General features: G+C 55.0%; 1 protein-coding gene across 2 annotated transcripts in view; it reads right to left on the reverse strand.

The window, feature by feature from the left end:
- Nucleotides 1-26263, reverse strand: part of CACNA1I (calcium voltage-gated channel subunit alpha1 I) — a 113364-nt gene that overhangs the window by 53610 nt on the left and 33491 nt on the right. For both annotated transcript variants that reach the window (XM_045866866.3, XM_064590580.1), the window contains one exon: nucleotides 9682-9779. In XM_045866866.3, the coding sequence (XP_045722822.2) occupies nucleotides 9682-9779 (98 nt within the window). The remainder of the gene's footprint in view (nucleotides 1-9681; nucleotides 9780-26263) is intronic.

The raw sequence follows: 26263 nt of genomic DNA on the forward strand, positions 1-26263 counted from the left end.
CCCCAGCAGCCTCATCTACAGAAGACAGTCCAGCCAGCCTCTCAAGAAAAACACAGGGTCAGGATACCTCGGAGGGGAAGCCCCCAAAGGCAGAAGCTGCTAGCAGTCTATCCACCCCCCCAGGGAAAGTCCCCGCCAGCCCCAATCACAGGTCCCAGCCTCTCCCCCCAGCCACACCTTTCTCTGTCCACCAGGCCACACCTACACCTGCCGCTCCAGCCAGCCTGGAGATGCCCCCAGCATCCTACCTCTCACCTTCGCACACACTCTGCCCCCACCTACATGGCCCTCCCCCACCTCCGCCACCAGGGTTCCCATTACTATTGGGCAGTAGTGCCGGGTCCCCTCCCCAGGGCCGCAGGGCTCCAGGCTGGTGTGACAGAGCCAGGCTGATCCCCTGCCAGCCCCTGGAAAGCCCTCACACACACTCACAAGGCCATCTCCCCTCCTTTCTTAGACCTCAGCTGAGTGGCCGTCTCTCCTGGCCGCCAGGCTGGGCGGGTACGCCTGCAGTGAGCACCGCTGCCCCGCCCGCCCTCCGTCACAGCACTTCTGACGCTCTTGGCCTTCATCAGTTCATGGCTCTACCCACAGCCCCCCCAAAATGGACAGTGTCCTGAGCATGAGGCCCCTAAGGGGTGTTCTGCATCTTCCAACCCAGCCCAGGGCCTGGCCCAGAGTGGTTCCCCTGAAGGACGGCCATGAAGGAGTGATGGATGGGTGGATAGAGCCATTCAACTAATATCTAGTGAGGACCTACTATGTGCCGGGCATTGTTCTAGGCTCTAGGGGTGCATCTGTTAAAACAAACAAATGAATAAACAGACAAAGTCCCCTGCCCTCCAGAGGTGGACGTTCTAGATAGGAGGAGGGGAGACAGAAAACCACAAACATAATAAATAAGTCTGTTTCCTCACTTGTCGGGTGGAAAGTGTTATGAAAACAGCAGGTGGAGGAGGAGAAAGGGATGGGGAGCCCCAGGCTGGGCCAGGGTAGGGTCGGTATGAACGGGGCCAGGAGAGGCCTGGCCGGCAAGATGATACAGAACACAGACTCACGGGAGCTGAGGGCGTCAGCAGCGGGCACATCTGGGGAAGGGCTCTCCCAGCGGGTCGAGCAGCCAGGGCAGGCCCCAGGGGTGGGGATGAGGCAAGGCACACTCAGGGAAGAGCCAGGAGGCCAGCGTGGCTGGAGGGAAGTGAGCAAGGGGGGCGTGGAAACAGGGCTGCCCTGCAGGGGCCACAACTCTGGCCTCTGTTCCACCAAGGGTCCTGGGCAGAAGGGAGACGCAGTCTGAGGAGGGTCTGAAAGATCACCCCAGCTGAGGGGGGCAGCATGGACTCTGGGGGGCCAGGGTGGAAGGAGGACACCTAGAAGCAGACGGCCTGCGGGATGGTGTACGATCACCTATGAGTCACCCCCGGCACATGCACACATATTCGGGGTGAGGGGCCCAGCCTGCAGGCTCCGAGGGTGGATGGTCATATGGCCATCACTCACCTGCCATGACGACACTCCACATCTGGCTGGGTCCAGATGACAGTGACTGTGGAGGCGGGGGGACAGGCTAAATTCTGGAGCTTTCGGAAGGTCAAGCGATCGATGGGAGGTGGGGGGTGGAGGAAGTGAGGAGTCGGGGCATCTCCACGGCCTGGGGCCTGAGGCCAGAGCCATGGAGCAGCCGTCATGGGGACACGGGACTCCATTTGGACATGTAGCGTTTGGAGTGCCTGGTGGGCATCGATGTGAAGGCATTTCATAAGCTGGCGGGGTCTGGGGTTAGGGGAGAGGAGTGTGGCCCAAGAGCATCAGGTGGGTGGCCTCAGGGTCCAGATAGTCTCTAGATGGCACTTAAAGTCGGGAGCTGGCAAGGAGACAGAAGGCAGCTGGGCAAACTGTTGGAGCTGCTCAATTTTTTCACCCCTTTTCACCGAGGACCCCCCGACCAGACCCCCTGCTCTAAGGGAGCCAGAGGCCCTCGGTGGCTGTGGGGGAGCTGGAGGGAGAGGGACGGGGCCGCACTTCCTGACGGGCATCTCCCCCAGAGGTCCAGGCCGCTGTCTGCGGACGGGAGCTGTCTGCCCAGCTGAGCGCAGCCGCTCCGCCAGGCCAGCTCACGTAGAAAGCGCCCGGACCCGCACCAGCCTTTGCCAGGGGCACTGCCCGCAGCCAGGAGAAAGGATGCGGGGCTGAGGGCAGGAGGGGCTGAGGCTGTGGCTGGCCCAGGGGCTCCCCCCGGCTCTGGCTAGGTCAGCGGAGGGCGCTGAGCGACCGGGAGAGGCCGTCTGCGTGCCTGCCACTGCCAAGGCCAACTAATCAGGGGCACAGTGGGTGCCAGGGCGGCCGGGCCAGGCAGCATACGGCCGTGCTGCCGAGCACCCAGCTGCCGGCCGCGGCCCAGTGGGGAAGGGGCCTGGAGGCTGATGAGGGGGCCTCAGTGCCCACTCCTGAGCTGAAAACAAATGCCAGCCAAGAAGTGTGCACCCCGACACCCTCCATCCCAGGAGAGTGCTCACGCCCTAGGGGGTGGTCCTAGCCCCAGTCCCACGGAAGGTCCCCGAACCCACTGTGGCCTAAAGAACTCCCACTCATTCTTCAAATGTCCTGTCCCCCCCCCATGTAAAACCTCCTCAAAGTACATGTTAGTGACCCTTCCCCTCAGCCCCCTGCTGCCTCCATTAGAGCCCCTGTCCCACCGGCCCAAAGATCCGGGCTTGAGTATCTGCCTGCAAAGGGGCTGCGTCTAAACCTCCGTGGCCCCTTAGTGGATGCTCCTTTGGATGAATGAATGAATGAACGAATGAATGAGTGAATGAATACATAGTAGCCAATTCCCTTGACCTGGTATCCCGTCCAGGAATTGCTCCCTCCTGATTTGTAGAGTAGACTTTGAGCTTGACGGTGGGGGAGGGGAGAACAGCTTTTGCCCCACCCCCACCCCCAGCATTTCTCCGTCCACACACTTGGCTTCTCTTGTTCCCAAGTCAGGTTCTCACTAGATGTTCGGGCCAGATGTTTTCCCACCTACCTCCATCTCTTCTGAGAAATTGGGCCCCTCCACCCCTCTTCCCTCCTCTCTCCACCACACCCCTCCCCTCCCTACCTTCCCCATGGGGGCTGCCAGACCTTTCTCTGGGAAGCCTTGTGGGTGCCAAGGACAGTCAGCCCTGAAGTCCAAGGTATGGCCTGGGGTGGGAGCCTCCTTCAGCTGCCCCCAAGGCCCAAGTAAACACACACTTCAAGTGAAACTGCTGAGATTTTCACGCAAACTGTTTCAAAGTGAGTCTCCCAGCTTCCTTTCCAACAGATGCCTCGCAAAGCAGGATCCAAGAAGGAATCCTGGGGCCTTCTTCATCTATCCTCAGCATGGCTGGCCTAACCACGACCCAGCTGGGCATGAACCCGAGCAGAAAGGGCCAGAGCAGGCCTGGGATAAGGGGCAAGGTGCCAGCCATGAGCCCAGAGCCCCTTGGCCTGATGAGCAATCGAAGACGTGCCTACAAGGCCAGATCATTCAAAGACTTCTCCTTTTAGGGCGCCTGGGTGGCTCAGTTGGTTAAGCGACTGCCTTCGGCTCAGGTCATGATCCTGGAGTCCCTGGATCAAGTCCCGCATCGGGCTCCCTGCTCGGCAGGGAGTCTGCTTCTCCCTCTGACCCTCCCAACCCTCCCCCCTCTCATGTGCTCTCTCTCTCAGTCTCTCTCTCTCAAATAAATAAATAAAATCTTTAAAAAAAAAAAAAAGACTTCTCTTTTTGAAACCAGGGCTCTGAGGATCTCTGAAACCAAGAGTCTAGGATTCTGAGGCTTGATGAGTCTAAGATTCTCTGTGACTTTCAGCAAGGCTAATTCCTAGATCCCAAGAGTGTAAGAATCCCACACAATCAACGTATGATACAGGCTCCTGCCAGGAGCGGATGTTGTGCGGACATCTTGTACCCCACGGTCTAGCAAGGGAGGACTGGGACCCCGTTTTAGGGATGGGGAAACTGAGGCCTGAAAGGTGGAGCCACTGGCCAAGATCCCAGGCACAAAGCCGGCTCTCACTGCTCTGCATGCTGCCATCTGTAGCCCCAACACCGGGACCCTTCCTCCGTGAGAGACGTAGGGACGGGGCTGGTCGCTGGGCACCTGTTCTTTGCCTGGAGTGCAGACGAGCTCACGCAGAGATGCTACATGCCAACCTCACTGTGCAGACGGGGGACCGATGCAAGAGAGGAACATTTCCCGGGGCGCCAAAACTAACTAACATGGGACCACGCTTTGAATCCTGGCTGCAATGCTCTGTACTAACCAGCGTGCCTCCCTGCGTCCTGCCCTGACTTGTCCCTGTCAGGTCGCACAGCGCCCAGCATCACGGGAGCTCCGTGCTCTGCCAATGAAAGGTGTTCGGGAAGGGTCCTGATGGCATCACTTGTGCTTTGACCCTGGACATAGGCAGGGGCTTTCCTGATGCCCTGCAGATGGGGTGGCTGGCTGGGGCACTTACAGGTTCCGGGGAGAGGAAGGGGGCAGTGGAAAGGAGTCCAAAGCCCTGGGGTCGTATGAGCACAGGTTCAAATCCTGCCTCTGCCCCCGGCCAGCTGGGCAGCCTGGGGCAGTTTACTCAACCTCTGTGTGCCTCAGTTTCCCCATCTGTAAAGTGGGCATTGTAATGGTACCACCATCCTACGGCTATTAGGAAACAAAACGAAGCAACCACGTAAAGCCCTTGATGGATTTTAGCCATTTATCATTCTTGGTCAATCCCTAGAGGATGTGGAGAGTTCGCTTCCCAGCCGGCCCTGCCGTGCAGCCCCCTGACCAGCCAACACGTCCTGGACGGTTCTTCTTCTCCACCTGCGCCTGCAGGTCCGTCTGCCAAAAACGCCCTCCCCAGCCCTCTGTGTGCTTGGGGATTGTCTCCCCAAATCAGCCTCTGCAAAGATGCCCCGATGCCCCTGCCCTCTGACCTCAATGTTCCAGCACCTTCTTCACAATAGTAACACCTACTGACCACTTATGGCACACCGAGCGCTGTGCTGAGCTCTTTACGCACATTATAGTATTTTATTCTTACAAAACTGTAGAGAAATTGGTATTATTAGCCACATCTTATTGTTGGGGAAATGGGGGCCGGGAGAGAAGCATGGCTGCCCAAGGTCCCACAATGGTCAAGTGGAGGCCCTGGGATTCAAACCTGGGCCTGTCGGTGTAGAGCGAAGCTTCAGTTCCTGGTCCCACAGCTGGGACCTGACAGTGGCTTCCTTCATAGCTCTGTGAGCTTTGCCTCCCTGCCCGTGGGCCCTGCTCGGGAGCATGTCCTCCACCTCTCTGCATCACCCCCACCCCAGGCCCAGCCCAAAGGCCCCTGCGCAGCAGTGGGTGATTGCTGAACCAGGGACCTTGAGCCAGACAGGGCTCTGCGGGCGGGCAGTGGCCCAGGCCAGGCTCAGCATCCCCAGCAGCTGCCCCTGAACTCCCCAGGCCTCACTCCCACCCCTCTCCACAGCCTGGGCTGAGGTGCGTGATGGTCAATCAGGTAGAGATGTGGGCCTGCAGCTCAGATTCAGCTGGCTCAGAGCCTAGCATGACTGCCCTGGTTTCTTACTGGAGAAAAAAGGCACTTTTTATATTTAAATGGCATGGCCAGTGGGCTTTAGGAAGCACCGCAACCAGCTTACTGGGGGTGCAGGCCTGGGGTTGCCCCGTTCCAGGATGGGGCACTTTTAAAGATCATCAGCCCCATCTTGCCAAGGCCCAGAAACGGACTTTGGACTTATGAAAGCCACAGCAAGGAGCCAGAACCCAGCTTCCTGACCCACAATCTGGTGCTTCCTCTCTCCCTCCCTCCCTCCCCTACCTTCTCCTCCATGCTGTGCTTCCTTTATCCATCAAAGGCTGAGTGGCCAGAACAGAGCCCTGCGTGGTAAGGTGGAGGGACATATTTTATAAGGTTTGTAAACAGCACCATCATTCCCAGGTGCCCCATCCATCCTGGACAAAGTTGAGAACTACACATCGAATCCAGTCCTCCTCTTGCTTTGTGAGAATAGAGAAACTGAGGTCCAGAGACACCAAAGGACCTCGTGGGTCACACAGCAGGCTCCTGGCAGAGCCAACAACCAGACCTTGCATTCCCTGACAACCCAACTAAGTCTTCCGGGCTGATTGTGCTGAGGCTTTGCAGCCATTGCTATACTTTTTCAAGTGCAAGGAGCTACCCACTCTCCAGGGTTTTGCAATTAATAACCCATCATTTCACTATTCCTGGCTCTCTAGCCTGCCATCTAGTGGCGACACTGAAAGCTACAGGCTATTGTTGAAAAGAGCAAGTCCCAGGGCAGAAAAAACTCTAAAGACGAACAGGAGGACTTGGAATGTTTCAGGGAAACATCTAGAAAAAAAGGAGGCAACCAACCAAATCTCTCCAGGAGGCACTTCTAAGAACTTGTGCCCCCCGCATGCCACCATTCCCTGGCGACTCTGGGCAGAGGACGTGGCCCCTGGGACCAAAGCGGCCCCTCCCATAAAGGAGGGGATGGACCAACCAACCTGCTCTAACAGCCTGAGGCTCCTATTAATGAAATTCCTCATGAATATAAATTGATCTTAAGGTCTCTTTCCAACGGGAGCGCAGGGTGGTTTCTAAGTTGGGGGAGGGGACACACTGGGTATATTTTGGCTCCCAGAGGGTCTGTGCTCCCAACACGCCCCCAGGCCAGGTTCTGAGACAGCAAGATCCCTTCTGTCAGCTGAGAGGTGCAGTCAGCTCCTGGCAGGAAACCAGTCCCCGACTCTGGCTGCCTGGGCCTCCCAGCCACACCTATTAACTAGCAGGCGGGAGGCCTCTGAAGAAGGACACTTACTCCTCTCCGGGCGCTCCAGGCCACGCAGCCTCCCAAATTGGAGGCTTCGGGGGCACAGGGCCCATCGCTGCCTTTCTCCAGAGAACCAGGCAGGCTGCTGCTGGGGGCCGGGAAGTGACCTCCACAGCCAGGAGCTGCCTAATGAGCTCCCCACTCAGGGCTGCGGGAGAGGGAGGGAGGGGGGCAGGGAGAGACACGGGCACCACACATCCCACGTGCACGCGCATGTACTCACACGTGGTCTCCTGCGGCCACAGAGCCCCTCACACCCACATGCACCCACACACAGATGTACAGAGACCCCCCATGGAGAGAGACCCACACCCGGCCCCCTCCCCCCCAGACCTTCTCTTCTCAAATGTCCCGTCACATCACCGTTCCCAAGACCTGGAGGTTCAGAATGCAGGATGGTGTACAAACCCGGCACAGTGACACACATCTCTGGGAAGGGGTCCCGGCCTGTGGGCTCTGTGGCCAGGGGTGCGACAGTGGCCATAGGGTGGCTGCCTGGGACAGCAATGGGGAGGGCTGGGGGGGAGGGGGGGACAGAAGAAATGTGGCCCCTCCCGTGCCCTCCCTCTGAGGTTGCTCAGGCCACACGCTGGGCTTCCCCGATAACAACCCAAGGTGAGGCCTGGGACTTCCAGGCATCTGCTCTCTCAGTCCCGCCCGGCCCGGACCCGGCCATCACTCACCCACAGTCCCGTCCTAAGGCCAGCTCGCCCCTACCCATGCTCCTCACTCTTGCCGGGCGTTTCCAAAACACTCCCTGGCCTGGTTAATCCCCGGGCCACACTGGGTCTCAGTTCGGACACCTCCTTGGACCACCAGCCCCCCCACCCTCCCCATGTCGTGCCCCACGTGCTCCACGATGCCTGGGCACCTCTCTGAGCACCGACGGCACTGTCACCCTGGCACGGGACAACCGCTCAACACACTTGCCCTGTGTGTCCACATAACGGGTATTTCTTGAGCGACTTCCACGTACTAGGCATAGTTGTGGCACTCTATGAAGGGAGTCCATCTCATGGCCAGCTTCCCCAGTAAAGGGTGGTGGGGCATGAGGGGAGGGGAACGCACACTGTGGCAGGTGTGCTGGTCAGACGCCTGGGCTCCAAGCTGCCTGCTGTGTGACCTTGGACTTCTCGCGGCCCTCTCTGGGCCTTTTTTGTCTTCATTTGTTCAATGGGCTAAAGATGGTTTTGAACTAGGTAATCTTTAGGATCACCTTGTAGGATTGGTGGGGGTGGGAAGGAGAGGGAGAAGCTGGCACCTCCCCACCCTGCCCCCAAGGGAGTCTCCCCAGAGCAGTGGGAGGGGACCAGGGGGAAGCACACTGAACTGCTTCTCCCCACACCCCTCACAGCTTTGCTCCTCATCACTCACCCCTACCCGTCCCCTGCCTCCCCATCCTTCCTCAGGACTGTCAGAGTAGCGCTCAGGGCTCCCAGGGTTCCCATCATGTCAACCTTCACGTGTGGGGAGGTGCCCCCATATGTGCGCCCCCCAGGGTCCCCTCCATACTTCGCCCGGCCTGCCCATCTCAGAATGAAGTTACCATCTGGCCACCCATCTTGCTCCATAAATACCCTGGGGCCTGCCCTCCACTGCCCTAGCAGGCCTGCCCAGAGTCAGGCCAGCCCCACGGGCTCTCACCGCGGACGGGCTGTGGAGAGGTTGGCTGGGTGGAGCAGGTGACAAAGCCCCAAGGCCCCAAGACTGAGAATTGGGCGGGGAGGAATGAGGACCACTCTGACTCTGCAGGAGGAAGAAATGCCAGAGGACCTCCCCTCTTCTGCAGACAGGGAAACTGAGGCTCGGGTAAGGAAGAGAAGCAAGGGTTTGGAGAGAGCCAGGGAAAGAGCTGGGCTCAGGGCAGACGGAACTCTGCGCAGAACCCTGACCTGCCACTGAATTGCTGTGTGACATCATGCAAACCGCTTCCCCTCTCTGAACTTCACCGTGGTTGTCGAGAGGATTAAGTCAGCCATCAATATGCCAAATGCCACACAGGAGGTGGGAAGGTGCTCATAAAACTTCCTGTCCTTCCCTGACAGGGCTGAAACCCCATGCAGGCCAAGCGCTCCCTCCTCCTCTCCTTCCCTGTCCCCCATCCTATTCCTAACTCAGGGTAGTAGAAAGAACAGTGCTCGGGAAGTCAGGAGGCCTCTTGAGCAAGTTAATTCACATCTCCAAGTCTCGGTCTTTTTGGTCTTTTCACCTCAGAAAAGGTTTTCCGTGAGAACAGCCCACCTCCCTCACAGAGGGATTATAAGGCTCACGAGAAATCATGGAGATGGAAAAGCTCTGAAAACTATGAATCTGGGCAGACGTCAGGGCTTGTTGTTATAACATAACTTTTCAACACTGGACGGGTGGACAGACAGACGGATGGGTGGGTCCTGATGTGGGGCGGAGAGGCCCGTGGTCGGGTGATGGAGCCTGAGTCCTAAGTCAGCGCAAGTGAGGAATCTGGGGATCCCCTCCCCAGTGAAAGGCGGCATGATGTTCTCCCTCAAACTAAGCAGCTTCTTTTCACACACGTGTCCCCCTCGACAGCCACCCCCACAAGGAGCCTTGTCGCTGAAAAGCCAGACTCCCCCGAACGCTGCCATCAAGTTCTTACGGGACTCAGAGGTACCAGGACCTCCCTCCAGCATCTCCAGGCCCAAATACGGGCCCATGAGCCTGATGGGAACAAGACCCACATCTGTCTGGTCACCGAAGGATCCCCATGCCCAGTACAGGCACTGGAAGGTGCTGGTCAGTCTTGTCCTAGTGCAGGAATGGCTGGGGGAGGGGGGCGGGGGGGCAACAGAGGGGAGCCAACTCACTGGGCACACGGTTGATGGCTTTGAGGGGCCTCAGGACACGCACGGTGCGGATGGCCGACAGGTTGATGTTCTGAAGGTCCAGGGAGTACTCGACCATCCTGCAGAGAAAGAGGGGAGAGTAAGGGACAGAGCAGGAGACACACTCAGGGCCACGGACCAGGCCACGGCCATCTAGCCACCCACGCACACCCATCCGTGCCCACGGCCGCCTGGAGGGGAGAGGTAAGGAACGGGACCAGAATCCGGGCTATGGCCCAGTCAGCTGTGTGGTCTGGGCTGTTGCCCCCTCTGTAAGTGGACCTGGTGGCATCTGGCTCCTACCGTCCTGGGGATTCCAATAGATGCAGTGGCGGGGGAGGCAGAGGGAGCAGAGGAGCAGAGCCCTGGGGTCCCCACTGAGTGCCCAGCACTGTGCCAGGTGGCTCTTGCCCTTGCTTCCCCAGCAGCCTCTGAAGCAGGGAAAGCTAGCAGGGGAGAACCAAGGCAGGGGAGACAGCCGGCTGACCCCAGGTGGTGACCAGAGGGCAAAATCATAGTTACAGTGTCAAATCCTGGCTGCCAGCAGAGGCCCAGAGCCGAGCCCCCAGTGCTTATATCTCCCCGAGCCCCCAGGCCCCCAGCAAGCCTAGCTTAGATGCCCAGGTTTACAGATGAGGAGAGGAACCAGAGAGAGGTGACACTGCATGGCCCAGGTCACCCAGCCAGGCCCACACCACGCCTGCCCCTCCCTGTCTGCTCTCCAGGCCTCTGAGCCCAACCACGGGCTCACAGCAGTCCAGGTATCACAGGCCCCATCTCCAGGGATGTCACAGGCACACTGTATTTCGCTTCCACGCTCTCCTGGGCACGCTCCCTGCAAGGCACCCAGGCTCCAGCCTCATGAGCTCACTGCACTCCCCATGCCAAGAGTTTGCGCCCACCGTCCCTTCCGCCTGGGATGCTGTCTTTCTCATCTCTGTCCACTGAAACCTTACTCATGCTTTAAGGATCCAGGCAGATGCCCCTAGAGTCCTGGAAGTTTTTCCACACCAGAGTCTGCGATGAACCAAGCCAGTGTGGGTGCTACAGAATGACTCAGAGCTGGCCCCAACCCTCAGGAGTACCCACTGGAGCCAGGGAGAGACCCAAAGGCAGAGATGAGGCCTCATCAAACAGGTCCACCCTCCCTCTCCACATGCAACCGGCCCTGAAACGCCTTGGAGGCAGTTTGTCTCCTCCAGGAAGTCTTCCCAGATCTCCACTGGAGGCAGATCTCTGGGGTCCCCTCTGTGGTGTCCTGGCTTCCATCAGATTCTACCTGCTCAGTTACTACCTGTCCCTGCTTTCCCCCCTGAAGGACGCCCCCCCCCCACCAGGCCTACAGCCTCGGCCTGACCCCTGCCCCCCCGCCCCCGCCCCGTGCCGCTCACCAGACCACCAGACCCTTCCTCCCCCTCCCCGCCCCCCATCCTCCACCCCAGGGCTCCACCTGTCACTCCCATCAGCGGGGAAATGAAGGCTTTTCCTACACACCATGCAAACTTGTCCAACTGTTATGAAGCCACCGCCCCCTCCCGCTGCTGGAAGAATAATTGAGCCAAAGCTTCTTTGCCTGAGATGCCTCCATCCAGCCCCCAGCTTTCTGGGGCACAGGCTCTGGCTCCCATGCTCTCTGTCGCATGCAGTCACACACGTGCACGCAACTGTCGGTGCACACAAACACTCACTCCTTGGACACCCTCATCCACACACACTCCTACCAGAGCCCAAATTCAGAAGAGGGGGCGTGACCAAAAAAGTGACAGAACTTTAGATGGAGACCTGGGGGGCCAAAGAGGGGAGGCAGAAGAGGAGGAGGGGGAGGGAAAGGAGAGGGAGGGGGGAGAAAAGGAAGCCGGAGGGGGGAGGGGGAGGGGAGGAAGAGGGGGGAGGGGAGGAAGAGGGGGGAGGGGAGGAAGAGGAGGTAGGAGGAGGAGGACGAGGAGGAAGAGGAGAGACGGGTACTAGGGGCAGCAGCCTGGCAGAGAGGGTGCTGCAGGCTGAGGCCAGCCCAGGGGCAGTGGGTGAGGACAGGGGGTGATGTGTGAAGGGGCACCGAGGGAGTGGAGCTGTATGAGGATTCCGTGTGTGGGCGAGCCAACTGTCATTTTCGTACTTTGTAGAAAGAGCTCTCCAGGCAGCCAGGGAGATGTGTGTGATGAAGGCACTATGGGGGCGGCACACACAGGCACACAAACAGGTGCTCACACACACACACACACACTCACACCCCAGGTCTAGGAGAGCCGCCCCAGCTCCAGCCAGCCCCGCCCCCTGCCCCTCCCCCACCCACCCTCTTTCTCCCGCCCTGGCTCCCTGCATGCTCCCTCCATGCTGCCCACAGGGGCAGCACCATGCCCTGGGCACAGCTGGGCCCCCCGGGCTCCGTGGGTGCTTTGCTGGGGGTGCTGGGGTGGGGGTTCCCAGACTCCGCCCAACTGAACCCACTGGGATCCTTTGTTTCGGGAGCCCCAGGGCACACCTGCTGAGCTCTGGCAGGTGACGGCCCAGGATTTGTTCCCATCCCCACGAAATCTCGCAATAAAAATAAATAGATGCTTCACAGAGGATGGCTAGACAGAGAAAAGCACATGGTGTTTGAGGGCCTACTGCCTGCCAGGCAGTTCTCATTCCTTACCTGCGTTAACCCGTTTGAGCCTCCCCATTACCTGGAACCCACTGCACTGTTCCCCACACTCCCCTGGACCAGGGCTCCCCACTATGGGTGCCTTCAGGCCAACCCTGCCTGTCCCCTGGCCCTGCCTCACACTGCTCCAGGGGCTCCATGTCCCCCTAAGTAGAACCTGTGGGAGACTGGAATGACTGGTTCTTAATTAAGGCAGGTTGCTCACTGCCGCCCTGTCCCGGCCCTGCCCCGGGGACAGGCCGGGACCAAGGATAGGAAACATCTACAGATGCCCAGCCTATTCAGGCTCAAGCTTTCCCTTTGTGTTTCTCTAAAACAAGGAGGGGACTGGCCCCTGGGTTCTGAGTGAGGTACAGGGTGTTCGTGAATGTCACCACGGCCTATGATTAGCCAGAGTTAGGAAGCTTTAGGATCTGAGCACCTCTCAGATCCCAACCAGCTCATGGGAGGCTGATCAGACGCATGCCCATCTCTGAGGTGGACTGAAGCAGCCACTGCCTGGCAGGCCCAGAGAGACGCATTGGCCCAGCCCCTTCCTTCCCTTCCCCCTAACGCGACCCTCCAGGTCTTCGGTGAGGGAACACACCTTCTTCAGTCTACTGCAGAAATGCCCCTGAGACCTCATCACTTGCAGTCCTCAGGGTGTCCACTGAAAAGCTCCCATGAGAAATTTCTTGGAGGGCGCCTGGGTGGCTCAGTCGTTAAGCGTCTGCCTTCGGCTCAGGTCATGATCCCAGGACCCTGGGATCAAGCCCCACATCGGACTCCCTGCTCGGCAGGAAGCCTGCTTCTCCCTCTCCCACTCCCACTGCTTGTGTTCCTGCTCTCGCTATCTCTCTCTCTCTAATAAATAAATAAAATCTTTTTTTAAAAAATTTAAAAAAGAAATTTCTTGAGAATTTAGTGTTAGGAATCTCAGCTCTGAGCTTCCTGGCAGTCCAGTCAAAAGAGGAAAGGTGATGAGTTACTGAGTTATTAGCAGCAAGAAAGATCCTTCCAGGAAATCCACTTGCCTAAACATTCCTACCAGGTTCTAACCCTCTCTTCTATATTTCTACTTGGGGATGTTATATTGCACCTTATTCTGGAGGAATAAGACAGGATATAAATGCATTCAGTGATAAAGAACACACAGTAAGTACACAGTGAAGAATCCAGGAGTTCTCGGGTGCCTGGGTGGCTCAGTTGGTTAAGCGACTGCCTTCGGCTCAGGTCATGATCCTGGAGTCCCGGGATCGAGTCCCGCATCAGGCTCCCTGCTCGGCAGGGAGTCTGCTTCTCCCTCTGACCCTCCTCCCTCTCATGCTCTCTGTCTCTCATTCTCTCTGTCTCAAATAAATAAATAAAATCTTTAAAAAAAAAAAAAAAGAATCCAGGAGTTCTCATTCTTCTCTGAGGGGAAGAGGATAGAAAGGGGGACATTGGACAAGGATGGAGAGAGATGGGCAGAGCACATAGCTAGGAGGGTGGAACTGTGGGTTTAAGTCTATCCCCCGGGAACCACGCTGTCCTAACAGTGACTCTGTGCACCATCTTGGGACAGTCTGCTCACAGCTCCCTGACCCCTGCCCTAGTCTGGTCACCGTCCCTCTCTCCTGACAACCACAGCAGCTTGCTGACTATTCTCCTGTCTCTTGCTTCCTCCCCACCCCGTACCCCTTCCTCAGTCAGCTAAAACTTCCTAAAATTCAAATCTAGCGGTATCACTCACTGACTTAAACCCTCAGTGGCTCCTCATTGTCCTCAAAACAAAGTCTCTGCCCCTGACCAAGGCCTACAAGGCCCTCCAGTCTGGCCTTCCCTTTCCCCAACTCCTGTTCCTACACCACACAGCTGAGACATCATCACCCTAGGCCTGTCAAGCTCCCCAAATACACCCTGTTCTTACCCCCTTTCCTGTGCTCAGTGCCCCTTCCCCCTTGCTCCCAGGCCTTCCTTCAAGACCATCTCCTCCATGAAGCCCCCGCTCACCCCCTCCATACACCGCAGGCTGAATTGACCCCTCTCTGCTCTGGCTTATTCCACACTCTGTTCATTCATCCTGTCTAGCATGGGTTCCCCCAAAGCAGACCCTGAGCCAAGAGCTCTGGCGGTGATCCCAAGGAGTGTGGCAAGGGAGGGGAGGAAACAGAGAAAAGCCAATGAGGGGCTGTTCATGAGAGGATCACTGCTGTGGACAATGGGGGCACAACCAGTAGCCCCTGAAAGACTGTGTGGAGTGGGCCTCAGAATGGGACCAGAGTGGGGCGAGCCTGGCCATGCACCCCCCTCCTTCTGTGACATACTCCCACACCAGGCCCACACAGCAAATAGTAGGCACTCAGGGATCTACTTAGCATGAATAACACGGGTGACAAAAGAAGCTACCTCCTTCCTCCTCCTCCTACTCTAGGTGACAGCTGTGGGAGACCCCCCTCCAAAAAAGAGAAGGTAAAGAGGGGGTCACTCTATGGGTGAATAACCACTGGGCTGACTTCCCTCGGGCCCCAAGTAAGACATCACTTATGGGAGTGAAAAATTAATTCCTAATTACACAGTTACTTTATCACACAGCTTTCAGTGCTAAAAGTCTAAAAAAAAATCAACAAAACCCCCACTACCTTGCCAGCTCCCAAGCGCCTAATTAGGTAAGTAATTTTGCTTTAAAGGGAACACTTCTGTCCTGACATCACCCCAGGAAGAGAGTAGCTGAACCCAGTTCCGGGGCTGTCCTTGAGGAGAGGGACTCGGGTGGGGTCATTCCAGAGTGGGCTGGGAGAGAAGACATCTGCTCTTCAGGGCACAACCCTACCTATTCCTGCTGAGGAGTCTCCCTCCCCCACCCCCAGATCCCCTGGCTCCCAGGAGAGGCCCAGAGACCCAGGCCCGGTCAACCAGCGGACACCATCCCCCAGCCACAGTGACTAGTTCAGGGTGGGCATGGGACCCCAAGGTGGGCCATGAGGGACAGCCCGGCCGTTGAGCTGGGACAACAGGGAAGAGGGCTCTCCTTGGCTAAGCTACTGCCTGGAAACCCTAAGGCACTAATGGCCATCTTGCCTCCGTGGTGGCCTAAGAATTCTGCCAACTCAAAAAAAGGCTGAGTCCAGAGCTGGAGAAAGGCAGGATCCTGACCATATGGTTTGAGCACTCCCTCTATCCGAATCCCAGACCTGCCCTCTGCTTTTTCCAGTTCTGTGAGCCAATACATTCCCTTTGGGGCCTGGGCCCCATTTGCCTTTGGTTTCTCTCATTGACAACTCAGAGTCCTGGCTGATTCAGAAGGGTTTCCTGACCTTCCCCCTGGTGGGATTATGGCCACTGCCAGATTTGGAAGCTGAGGCTCAGAAAGAGCCCAGATCACACAGCCCGGGAGCATGGGATCCAGGAGCTCTGCCCAGCCTGCCCCCTCCCATCAGGCATCAGGCCAGCCACGTTTCTGGCCCCCAAGCACCCCCCCCTCAGCTGGTCAGGTGGCCAGGAAGCCCACCACACACAGCAGTACACGGAATAGGGTCAGCACCCTCGGGGGCAGTTTTACCCAGTGGTTAGAGCATGGAGCCTGGATCCCAACCCCAGCTCTGCTATGTGACCCTTGGCAAGTCACTGACCTCCCAGGGGTGTGGGGAGAATGAAATGTGCCCCTATACGGATTCAGTGCTTAGAACAGGGTCTGGCCCCGGGGTGCCTGCGTGGTTCAGTCAGTTGAGCGTCATAAGATCAAGCCCCGTGTCAGGCTTGAGCTCAGCGGGGAGTCTGCTCGAGTTTCTCTGCCTCTCTCTCTGCCCCTCCCCCCCTTGCACACACTCTCATTCTCTCTCACGTGCGCTCTCTTTCTAATAAATTAATAAATCTTAAAAAAAAAAAAAAAAAGACCAGGGCCTGGCCCAAGGAGGAGCCAAAGAAGCACCAGCAGTTCCTTCCTCTGTCACAGCCTCATTCCCCGCCTCAGCTCACACCTGCCCACGAATCACACATGCCTGCTTAAACCCCTCCCTGAATCCCACCTCCTGCCTGAGAAAAGTCCAGGCAGGAAGGGCCTCCAGAAGCTCTGACGTGACCCCAGCACTGTCTGCCACGTGCCCTGCCTTCCAGGGGCGCCTCCCATGCTCCCACAGTGCACTGGACTTTTTCCAAGCTACCTGCCTTTGCATCTGCCAGTCCTACCTATGCTTTCCAGATCCCACCCCTGAACTGAGCTTGAGCTTGCCTGCCTTTTGTCCCACTGTCCTCTAGGAGGGCACCTCTGGCTCTGACGTGTGCTCTGTCGTGTCCCGGTTCCTCAGGGCAGGGGCGGGCTCAGAGTCCCAACTGGGTCCCCAGTGTCCCAGCCCAGGGCCTGGCTTAGAGGCGGGCTCTCCACGCCAGCTTGTCAAACACAGAACTTGAGGGACAAGATCAGAAAAAAAAAAAGCTTGGAGCTGACTAGAAGCAACATGAAGTGACTGAGATTTAACATCTTTCCAGGAAATACCCCTCCCAGGAGATGATTTCTGTGTGTTGCTGATAAAAATAGGGTGTTTCCTCAATCTTTGCAAGGGGCCCACAGGGGCTTTCTTAAAATGTAATTTAAGATGTAGCTAATGGAAAGGAAGCTGAGATGCTGGAAATGGCAGATCATCTGTCAGGAGGCAGCTCTGTGATGATTCAGGCTTGCTCTAGTGGATAACTAGACCACCAGCCTACACCCCTACCCTGCACTTAGCACATAGTAGGTGTTCAGTGGAGGGAAGAAAGGCGGGAGGGAAGAAATAATGGAAAGAGAGAATTAGAGAACAATCACATTAACCCTTGGACCTTGGCCAGCACTTTCTGATTTACATCCTCACACTATTCCTATGAAACCAGAAAACAGAGGTTCTTAAGCCCATTTGACTGTTAAAGAAACAGATGCTCTGAAACCAACTCAGGCCAAGTTCAGAGTCAAGGAAAGATTTGGGGCCACAAAGTCAAAGGAAAGGCTGCATACACAGACCCCAGGCAGGTGGGATCCAGGGTAGCCCTGGGGACCGCGGGAGCAGGAGATCCCACGTCTTCTCTAGACACTCTAGTCACTCAGGTGACAATACTCCAGTGACCTCATCTCTGGGTAGAGTTGCCACACAAATACAGGATTCCCAGTTAAGTCGGAATTTCAGATAAACAATAATACATCATTTTTAAGTATAGGTCCCAAACATGCCTCATGATGTCTGCTTCATGAAATTTAGCACGGTTACAACCAGCATAGTCTGGGCAGGATCAGTGGACACAGCTGCTGGGAACCAGACACGGACACTTTGGGCTCTACCAGACGTTGGGGGTAAAGGTCCCTCTCAGAGGACCCACCTGGCAGCCCTCTGAGGGCTGATGAAGTTGCCCACGTCCTCAGGGGCAGATGGACTGGAATATTTTGGCCTCTGAAAAGGTAAAACCCCTCATGCTATGAGTCAGCATGGGCTCTGGAGCCAGCCGTATCTGAGCACATCCCGGATCTGGCCCATACAAGCTGTATGACCTGGGGCAGGCTGCTAATGTCTCTGAACCTCCGTTTCCACATCTGTGACATGGTGTTAACCACCCCCTCCCCCAAGTTCTGGGATTGTGAGGACGTAAGAGAGCGCAGCGCAGTCAGTAAACACTACTTCTGCTAAACCAGCTTATTTCTGCTGATTTCTGCCTACCCAGAGCTCCCTTCCTTCCCCGCTCTTAGGGAAAGAGACATTTTGCAAAGTCTACCCTCCCCACTCTCAGGCCATGTGGCGTGGGTGGGGCTGGACTCGCACCCTGTTCAGGGGATGGGACCTGACCCAGCTCTGGCCAATCAGAGCCCAGCCTCATCCCAGCCGCAGTGATTGGTTCAGGAATGAGCACATGACCCACGCCAGCCAATCCAAGTCAAGGAAGCTACGTTCCACACTCCTTGGAGTGACGTGAAAAGGAAGGTCCCCTTTCAGTGAATCCAAGGGAGTGGGCTCTGAGCCCAGGGCTGCCCTCCGCCACCCGCACCCTGGGAGGAAAGCTGCCGGGATGTATGTCAGCACAGAGTAACGAGCAGAGCTGTAGGATGGAAGGACACAGTGTCTAGTGATCTCTTCCAGGATTCTGGATCAAATGGGCCCTGAAGCCAGAGACCCTGCGGCTTTCAGGAAAGGAAACGATAAACTTAAACTAGGATGGTCAGGTTCCTGTCCTGTGTAACCGAGAGAGGCCTTCCTGATTCATGATTGACTGGTGTCCGGCTTGTCAGCCTGTGGCCTGAGAATCTGGTGATTTACCCCTCACCCCTCATAGCATGTAGCATCCTGTATCCATGGAAACAAACCTAAGCGGTTATCATCCCTCTCATCCACTCTAATCCACAGCAAATGAGAAAACCATCCACCCCAAGGTTCCCATTGTAATCTAACCAGGTCCACACCCACCCAATGCCAGTTCAGCTTAAAGACAGTGGCCCCACACTTGGGTGGCTCAGTCGGTTAAGCGTCTCCCTTTGGCTCAGATCATGATCCGGGGTCCTGAAATTGAGCCCCACATTGGGCTCCCTGCTCAGCAGGAAGTCTGTTTCTCCCTCTCCCTCTGACCCTCCCCCTGCTCATGCTCTTGCTCTGGTGTTCTCTCTCTCAAATGAATAAATAAAAAATCTTTAAGAAGGAAGGAAGGAAAGAAGGGAGGGAGGGAGGGAGAGAGAGAGAAAGAAGAAAGAAAGAAAAGGAAAGAGAAAGGAAGGAAGGAAGAAAAGAAAGAAAGAAAACGGCTCCAGATACCCCCTCCCACAGCTCCACAGTGCCTGGGCACAACAGATTCCAAACAAACAAGTCATGGAGACTCCCCCTCCATGCTGGCCCAGAGCCAAGGTCTGGAGACTCTGGGATGATGAGTCAGCCTCAGCCCTGCCCTCAGAGCACCCAGTGCTTGGAGTAGACAGACCTATCTATAGAGCCCAGGATAAATCAGGATGGAAAGACATGAAGACCAGGAGGGTGCCCTGGTCTTGCTGACATAGGAGTGCTTCCCTGATTCACAGATGATGCACACAGAGTCATGCCGGAGGGAGGCCAGCTCTAAAGGCTTCTGGAAACAGCCACAATGATGACACTCTGACACCCATAACCACAGCCCGGTCTGTGAGCGGGACAAGCCTCTGCACAGCCTGCATGGGTTGGATTTGACTTTAAACTTCTCAATAGATCACACACCCTGCCCCGTCAGCCCAGGCAGAGCTCCGGAGGCTCCAACTAGGCTTGGTAACATGGTAGGGCCACAGCTTTGGCCAAGAGCAGAGAAACTCAGGCCGTAGGAGAGGAATGTGGCACATTCTGAGAGTTGCCCACGTAATGTGCACTCTCTCTTCTTCCAATCCTGCCTGGCCCCAGGGAACAATTCTTGGTTGATTGAGCCAAATTCAATGATGTTTTCTATTTTCCTAGCTATCCCTGCAGCTAAAGATGGCCACAAGACCCAGCTCTGGCCAAATGTGCTAGCACAGGGGAAGGATCTAGGAAAGAAAATGTCTTCCTGATCCAAGTAGACACTCGCAGCTGGCATAGCCCGGTTTCCTTTCATCCTTCCTTCCTTCAATGCAAACACGAAGCCCACAGCTTCAGCAGCTACCTTGTGACCATGAAAGAAAGGCCTGGAAAATCACGGACATTAGCCCCCAGGACACAGAGCCATCATCAGCACCCACCGACTTCAGAACTTCATGTTATGTTGGAAAAACACCCCAGGATTTGCTCGAGCCACCACCGGTTGAGTTTTCTATTACTTGCAGCCAAGTGCATCCCAGCAAGTTACACAGAACCAGGACTCAATCCCGCCTCTGGAGCCTAGCTCACTGGGTTCACCTCCTGGCCCTTTCCCTTACCAGCTCGTGACTGTGGGCGGGTCTCTCCCGGTTACGGGACCACATCTGTGAAATGGAACTGACCACAGTCCATCCCTCACAGAGCCAGTCTGAAGATTAAACCAGACAATGCACAGCTTGGGCCCACAGTGAGTATTTGGCAAACAGTAGATACTCTTACTTTTTATCACACCCCTGGATGGAGCCCAGGAAGATTCAATTCCCTCTGCTTTCTAAAGAACCACGGACGGGCACTTCAGACAAAAGGAACTCTCAGCAAGCAACTGCAGAGGGGACGTGCCTGCCTGCTCTTTTTAGAAAGCTCTAGCCCAGGGTTGAGGAACAATTGACATTTCGTTTCCTAAGAGCCTATAAAAGTCAGGGTGGGCAAGCTGTTCCCTGTGTGCACTCACTCACTCAGGAGAAGAGATCCCAGGGTGTGATGGACACTGACCAGCCCCTCCTTCTCGCTCCCTGGCTAAGGGGCTGAGTTACTGACATTACTGCTATTTGTGTTAATATTTTTAATGATGATAGAAATTCTCAGGGGGAGTCCTCACGGTTCTGTTCACGAAGTACATCTACCTGTCATGAGAATTAACTCAGATCCTGGCCCCAGATCAGAGAGGGGGCCTTCCTCATGCTTCTTCCCCTTCCTGGGGTTCTCAGAACTAGGAATGCTCATCTCCACTTGAAGCGCTCCCAGTCAAGGGCATCTTGGGGGCCAAATGAACGAGAGCACCTGCATTGGGGCCACCCGGGCATTTGGCTGAAATGCAAATTCCTAGGCCCTCCACACTCCCTGGGTCTGGATCCTTGGGGCGAGGCCCAGGAATCTGCACTGTAACATGTACCCCAGAGATCCTGTTGCTCCTTGAACTTTGAGGAGCACTGAGAAGGGGTGCAAGGCTGTGCATGTGTTTGAGGAGTGGAGAGGTTGGATGCCTGTTCCTGGTCTGCTCATGCTCATCCCTTAGCTGCTCCACTTTCCTACATCCAGGCCCTCTCTGGGATGCCATCACAGTTGGAAGCTTTCAAGGGCTTTCCGACTCAAAGCAGCTCCTGTTCTCCGCTCTCATCCAAGGCAGGGGTCCACACCCTTGGCAAGGATCAGCCTCATTCTGGAGAGGTCCCTGCAGGCCAGTCCTCCAGCCCTGGTTCGCCTAAGAGAATCATCATTGGAATTTCTGGGAAAGCTTTTAACAGAAGTGCCCAGGCCCCTCCCCACAGATGGCAATGGCCATTCATGTTCTTGGTTAGGGGAGGAGGTAGAATTACCAGCACAATGCACCGAGGGAGATACAGAAATAAAGAGTATCTCAAGTTCAACAATAATGCCATTGAATATTTCATGACCTCTTAATGGACAAAAGCAGAAAAGTGGTTTAAATGAGACAGGGACGTGGGTTCAACTATAACCCAATGCTTACTGGAGGTTTGTCACACACTGAAAGAGTCTCCAGTGAGGTGCCACAGGACTCACTATCCTGAGCTGATCAAGCACAGGAAGTAAATGTAATGAATGACTGAATCAGGACTCCAAGAGATCACTGTAAGATAAAATTAATAGCAAAAAACGCGAAGTTTGGTACTTGGGTTAAGTAAAGGTCAGCTGTGTTTAGTTCCAGGATGGGAGAGACCTGGCTTAGAAAGTGAACACAACCAGGGGGTGGCAGGGAGCACAGCCACTCAACAGGTCACCACGTGGCACTGGGACAAGGACAACCCATTCTCTCTGCCCCATGAGCCATCATTGGGAGGCTGGGGACCTACCCCCAGCCAGGCATCACGGGAGTCTCGCCCAGCAGGTGAGGCCGCCTCACCTATCCTTTGACAAATGGTGGCAGGTGTTGAGGACATTTCATATAAAGAAAGGGAGGGCGCCTGGGTAGCTCAGTCGCTTAAGCATCTGCCTTTGGCTCAGGTCATGATCTCAGGGTCCTTCCAAATTCTGAAGGACTGTCATGAGTCTGTCAGAGATGCCCCCGCCTGCAGGCTCTGGGCCCCCTGTGCAATCAAGCCCCCGCCTCCCTCTCTGGCCTCATCTTTCAGCACCCAACCCCCTCCTCCGGGATCCCCAGGGTCCAACATCCCCCTCAAGCCCTTCCCCAAACAGCACCTGAGGCCCTCTGCATTCTGTCCCCTCTACCCCAGACCCCCTACCCCCATCCTCCGCCTGTTCAGCTCTTACTCACCGTGCAGGGCCTCTCTTCTTCAGGGAGCATATTCCACCCTGCTTGTGTCAATCAGGTCCCTGTTCCACAACCGCATGGTCCTCTACACTTCCTTACAACAGCATCGATCTCAATTTAGAATTTACTTAGCATCGTATTCTCTGTTTTATATCTGTTTTCTAAACCATGAGATCACAATGGCGTCTGTCTTGTTCAACCCAGGGCCCCCCCACCCCTGTCTAGCACAAGGCTTGGTGTGTAGCTGGTGCTCAATAAACACTGATTTTGTAAACAAATAAGTGAATGAATGTTCCCATCAGATAGGAGCTACGGGAAGACAAATTCGGTTCAGTGAAAGAAAGACTTTTCTAGCACATCGGGCTGTCCCCATTTGGGATTGGCTGCCAGGTGAGTTCCCCACAGCAACAGCCTGTGAGCAGGGGCTGACTGGATGTGAAGAGGAAGGCTCTGACCTCGAAGGAACCTTCCATCATGGAGATTGTCTCTTCCACAGCTTGAAAAAGGAGCCAGTAATTCGGGGAAGGGGAGGAGCAGGAAGGAAGAAAACGTCCTTGGGATGTCAGGCCCGTTACTTGGGGAAGCATAACGTTTATAGCACCAAGCTGGGCTGGGACTGGGGGGCTGGGCTCTGGAGCTGCGGGTTGTGGCTTCTCATCTGGCCCTCTGCACCCACACCATCCCTAGGCACAAAGGACAAGGAGGACCTTGAGAAGAAGACAGGTCTGGGTCACCCCGGTGTGTTCATGACTCTAACAAAATTTTCCATTGAACCTGCCCCCAACCAGGACCAGCTACTTAATGTGTGGGACCAGTGCTAAATGTAAATGCATGGCCCTCCTTCAAAACTTATTAAGAATTTCCAAACAGTGGCGCCTGGGTGGCTCAGTCGTTAAGCGTCTGCCTTCGGCTCAGGTCATGATCCCAGTGTCCTGGGATCGAGTCCCACATCGGGCTCCCTGCTCGGCGGGAAGCCTGCTTCTCCCTCTCCCACTCCCCCTGCTTGTGTTCCTGCTCTCGCTGTCTCTCTCTCTGTCAAGTAAATAAATAAAAATCTTTAAAAAAAAAAAAAAAAGAATTTCCAAACAGTGATAACAGAGCATGAAACCAGGCATGGGGGCCCCATGTGACTGTGCATGCGTGCAGCCCTCGCTCACCCCGCTGCCCCCCACCCCACCAGGGGTATGCTGGTCTACAGACCCCACCCAAGGACGGAGACAAGATACCAGAGACCTCACCAATCCTCACTCTGCTCAGCTTGGGTCTTCATTGTCTTAATTTCTAAATCTGAGCAGAAGGGGGAATCAGTAAGCAACAGAGACTCTTCAAGTCCAAAGGGCAAGGTGGGGATGCTCATAGGAGGCACTGAATGGAACCAGCAAAGCAAATGCCTTCCCCGAAACAGGAGTCAAGAAAAATTATCCTAAAACTTGGACATAAGGCACAGGGAGGGCAGTATTTCTCACAATGTGATTTTGGAGCATTACTTAATCGACCCGGGGAATATATCTTTGTTTCATTCACTATTTACTGTTAATTAAAGGTCGGGCTGCTGTGAAATCAAGTTGACCTGCAGTTTTGTAAGTGATTTATACGCAACAGAAAAGATAACCCCCAAAGTTATGGTTTTATGACCCTGTAGGTCGTTAACCAGCTTTAACTCCAACCTAACTCTCTCATCCCCACGTTTTCTCTCTAATACCTGTTTTCCTATTTCTGCTGATTACCATCCTGCTGTTCCTCATTAATGGGGTGAATAAATCACATGCCTTTTAAGATTTGTGTGTGGGTCACCTTTTTTGTTTAACTCTTTGGAAATTATACTTTGACTTCAAGGTCAGGAAAGGACTATTAAGAAGCCTACTTAGTATCCATAAGATGAGAGTCAAATGAATATTGCATCCATAAAACAAGAACAGGTCCAAGAAACCCAGGAACAAGAAACCATCTTGGGAATTAGTAAGATGCAGGGGAGACGAACGATTCCAGGAGGGGCAGTAACTGGAGGAAAGGACATCGTTGGTGATTCAGAAGACAAGTCGAGGAATTCTCCTCTAGTACAGATGAAACCTTTGAGGGAAAAGAGGATAAATGCAGAGAATAGATATAGGAGGGAAATATCCACTTTGTGGGACTGCCAGCAGGCAGCAGAGAAGAATGGGCAAGAACCAAAAGCAATAAAAGAAATTTTTTCCTGACTAGAAGGAAAATACCAGTTCTCAAAGGCCCCACAGGAAGCAATCCTACCCCTAGACTTGCCCTAGTGAACTGTCTGAATTCTGAAGGTAAAGAGAAAACCCTACAAGCTTCTGGCAGGGAAAAAGCCAGGAAGAAGAATTAGATCCGTCCTGGACTCACCCGCAATTCGAGCTTGTGGATTTGAATAGGACCACATGCAGGGCTCTGAGGAGAAAAATTATGACTCCAGAGTGGTGCAGACAAAAACTGTCCTTCGCACAAGAAGATCAAAGGAACGTAGGTTCGGACAGGCAAGACTGAAGGATGACACTATCCAAACACCTTGTCTTTAAAACAACAACAACGACAACAACAACAAAAAACGACTTAAGGATGGCCTCCAGCCAAAGCAAAACGAGGAGAATGAAGGACTTGACAAAAGGGAGTGGCACAGTTCACAAGAAACCATACAAACCCAGCACAGCTTCCAGCGAGGTCCTCGTAATTGTCAGGGTGGCTGTGAAGTTGAACTCTGTTCTTAGGGAAGGGTGTTTAGCAGAGTTGTAACATTTTTTTTTAAAACGCTAGGGGACGGGGGCACCTGGGTGGCTCAGTCGGTTAAGCGTCTGCCTTTGGCTCAGGTCATGATCCCAGGGTCCTGGGATCGAGCCCTGCATCGGGCTCACTGCTCTGCGGGAAGCCTGCTTCTCCCTCTTCTACTGCTTCCCCCTGCTTGTGCTCTCTCACTCTCTCTGTCAATTAAATAAAATCTTTAAAAATAATAAAATAAAATAAAATAAAATAAAATAAAATAAAATAAAATAAAATAAAATAATAAAACGCTAGGGGACGAATCACTTCATCTCAGAGCATCCTTGTGGAGTTCAGCATATACTTGGTGGTGCTGACCGCCCATCTCGGCCGCGCGCCTGTCCTCCCTCCTCGCCCCTTCCCAGTGGCATCTCGCACGCACGCCCACTGACACACACACATACATGAATCCTCACACTGTCACAGATGCTGAAACGTGCACACTCACATGCACACCCACAGGCCTCCAGCGTTTCCCTCTCCCCCTCGGTCTCTCCCCCTTCTCAATTCTGCTCTGTTGACCCATTACTGGGCACGGTTAACCCCTGCTTGTCCTTCAGCTCCTGTGTGTCACCTCCTCAGGAAAGTCCTCACGCCGGCGCCACGCCAGCTCAGAGATGCTCTCAGAAAACCACAACACTTTTCCCAGAGCCTTGTTGCTGTGTGTGTGGTACATTCACCTCCACGGCTGTTGGAGGCCTCTCCCCACACAGTAGTTGGGAAGGAAAAGGCCTATTCTGCGTTTGCTGTCCTTCATACCCCATACCTAGGACAGTGCTGATGCTTAGGAGGAGCCCATTCAACCCCTGGCTGTTAGATGAATGCATGAGCCCGGTGTGACCCAGGAAAGCAGGAACAAGGCACAAAGCAGGGTCCAAGATGCTCCAAATGGGCTAACTTGTAACCTGGCTTTTTTCTGACTGTAGCTTGTGTCTTGACAGAAATAACCACAGTTTGGAGTCACACAGTGCCTGAGTCTGTGCTCTATCTCTGACTTGCTGAGCGATTTAGGGTAGTAAGACAATAGCTAACATTGATTGGGTGCTCATTTTGATAGAATCATACTTATCCCCATTTTACAGGTGAGGAAACTGAGGCTTAGATTAAGTCGCTTTCTCAAGGTCCTACAGTTAGTGTGAAACAGACCCAGTA

Source organism: Mirounga angustirostris, unplaced genomic scaffold, assembly GCF_029215605.1.
Source record: "Mirounga angustirostris isolate CCGP_5_RB_7025 unplaced genomic scaffold, mMirAng1.0.hap1 SCAF_5, whole genome shotgun sequence".
In the NCBI taxonomy this organism is placed as follows: Eukaryota; Metazoa; Chordata; class Mammalia; order Carnivora; family Phocidae; genus Mirounga; species Mirounga angustirostris.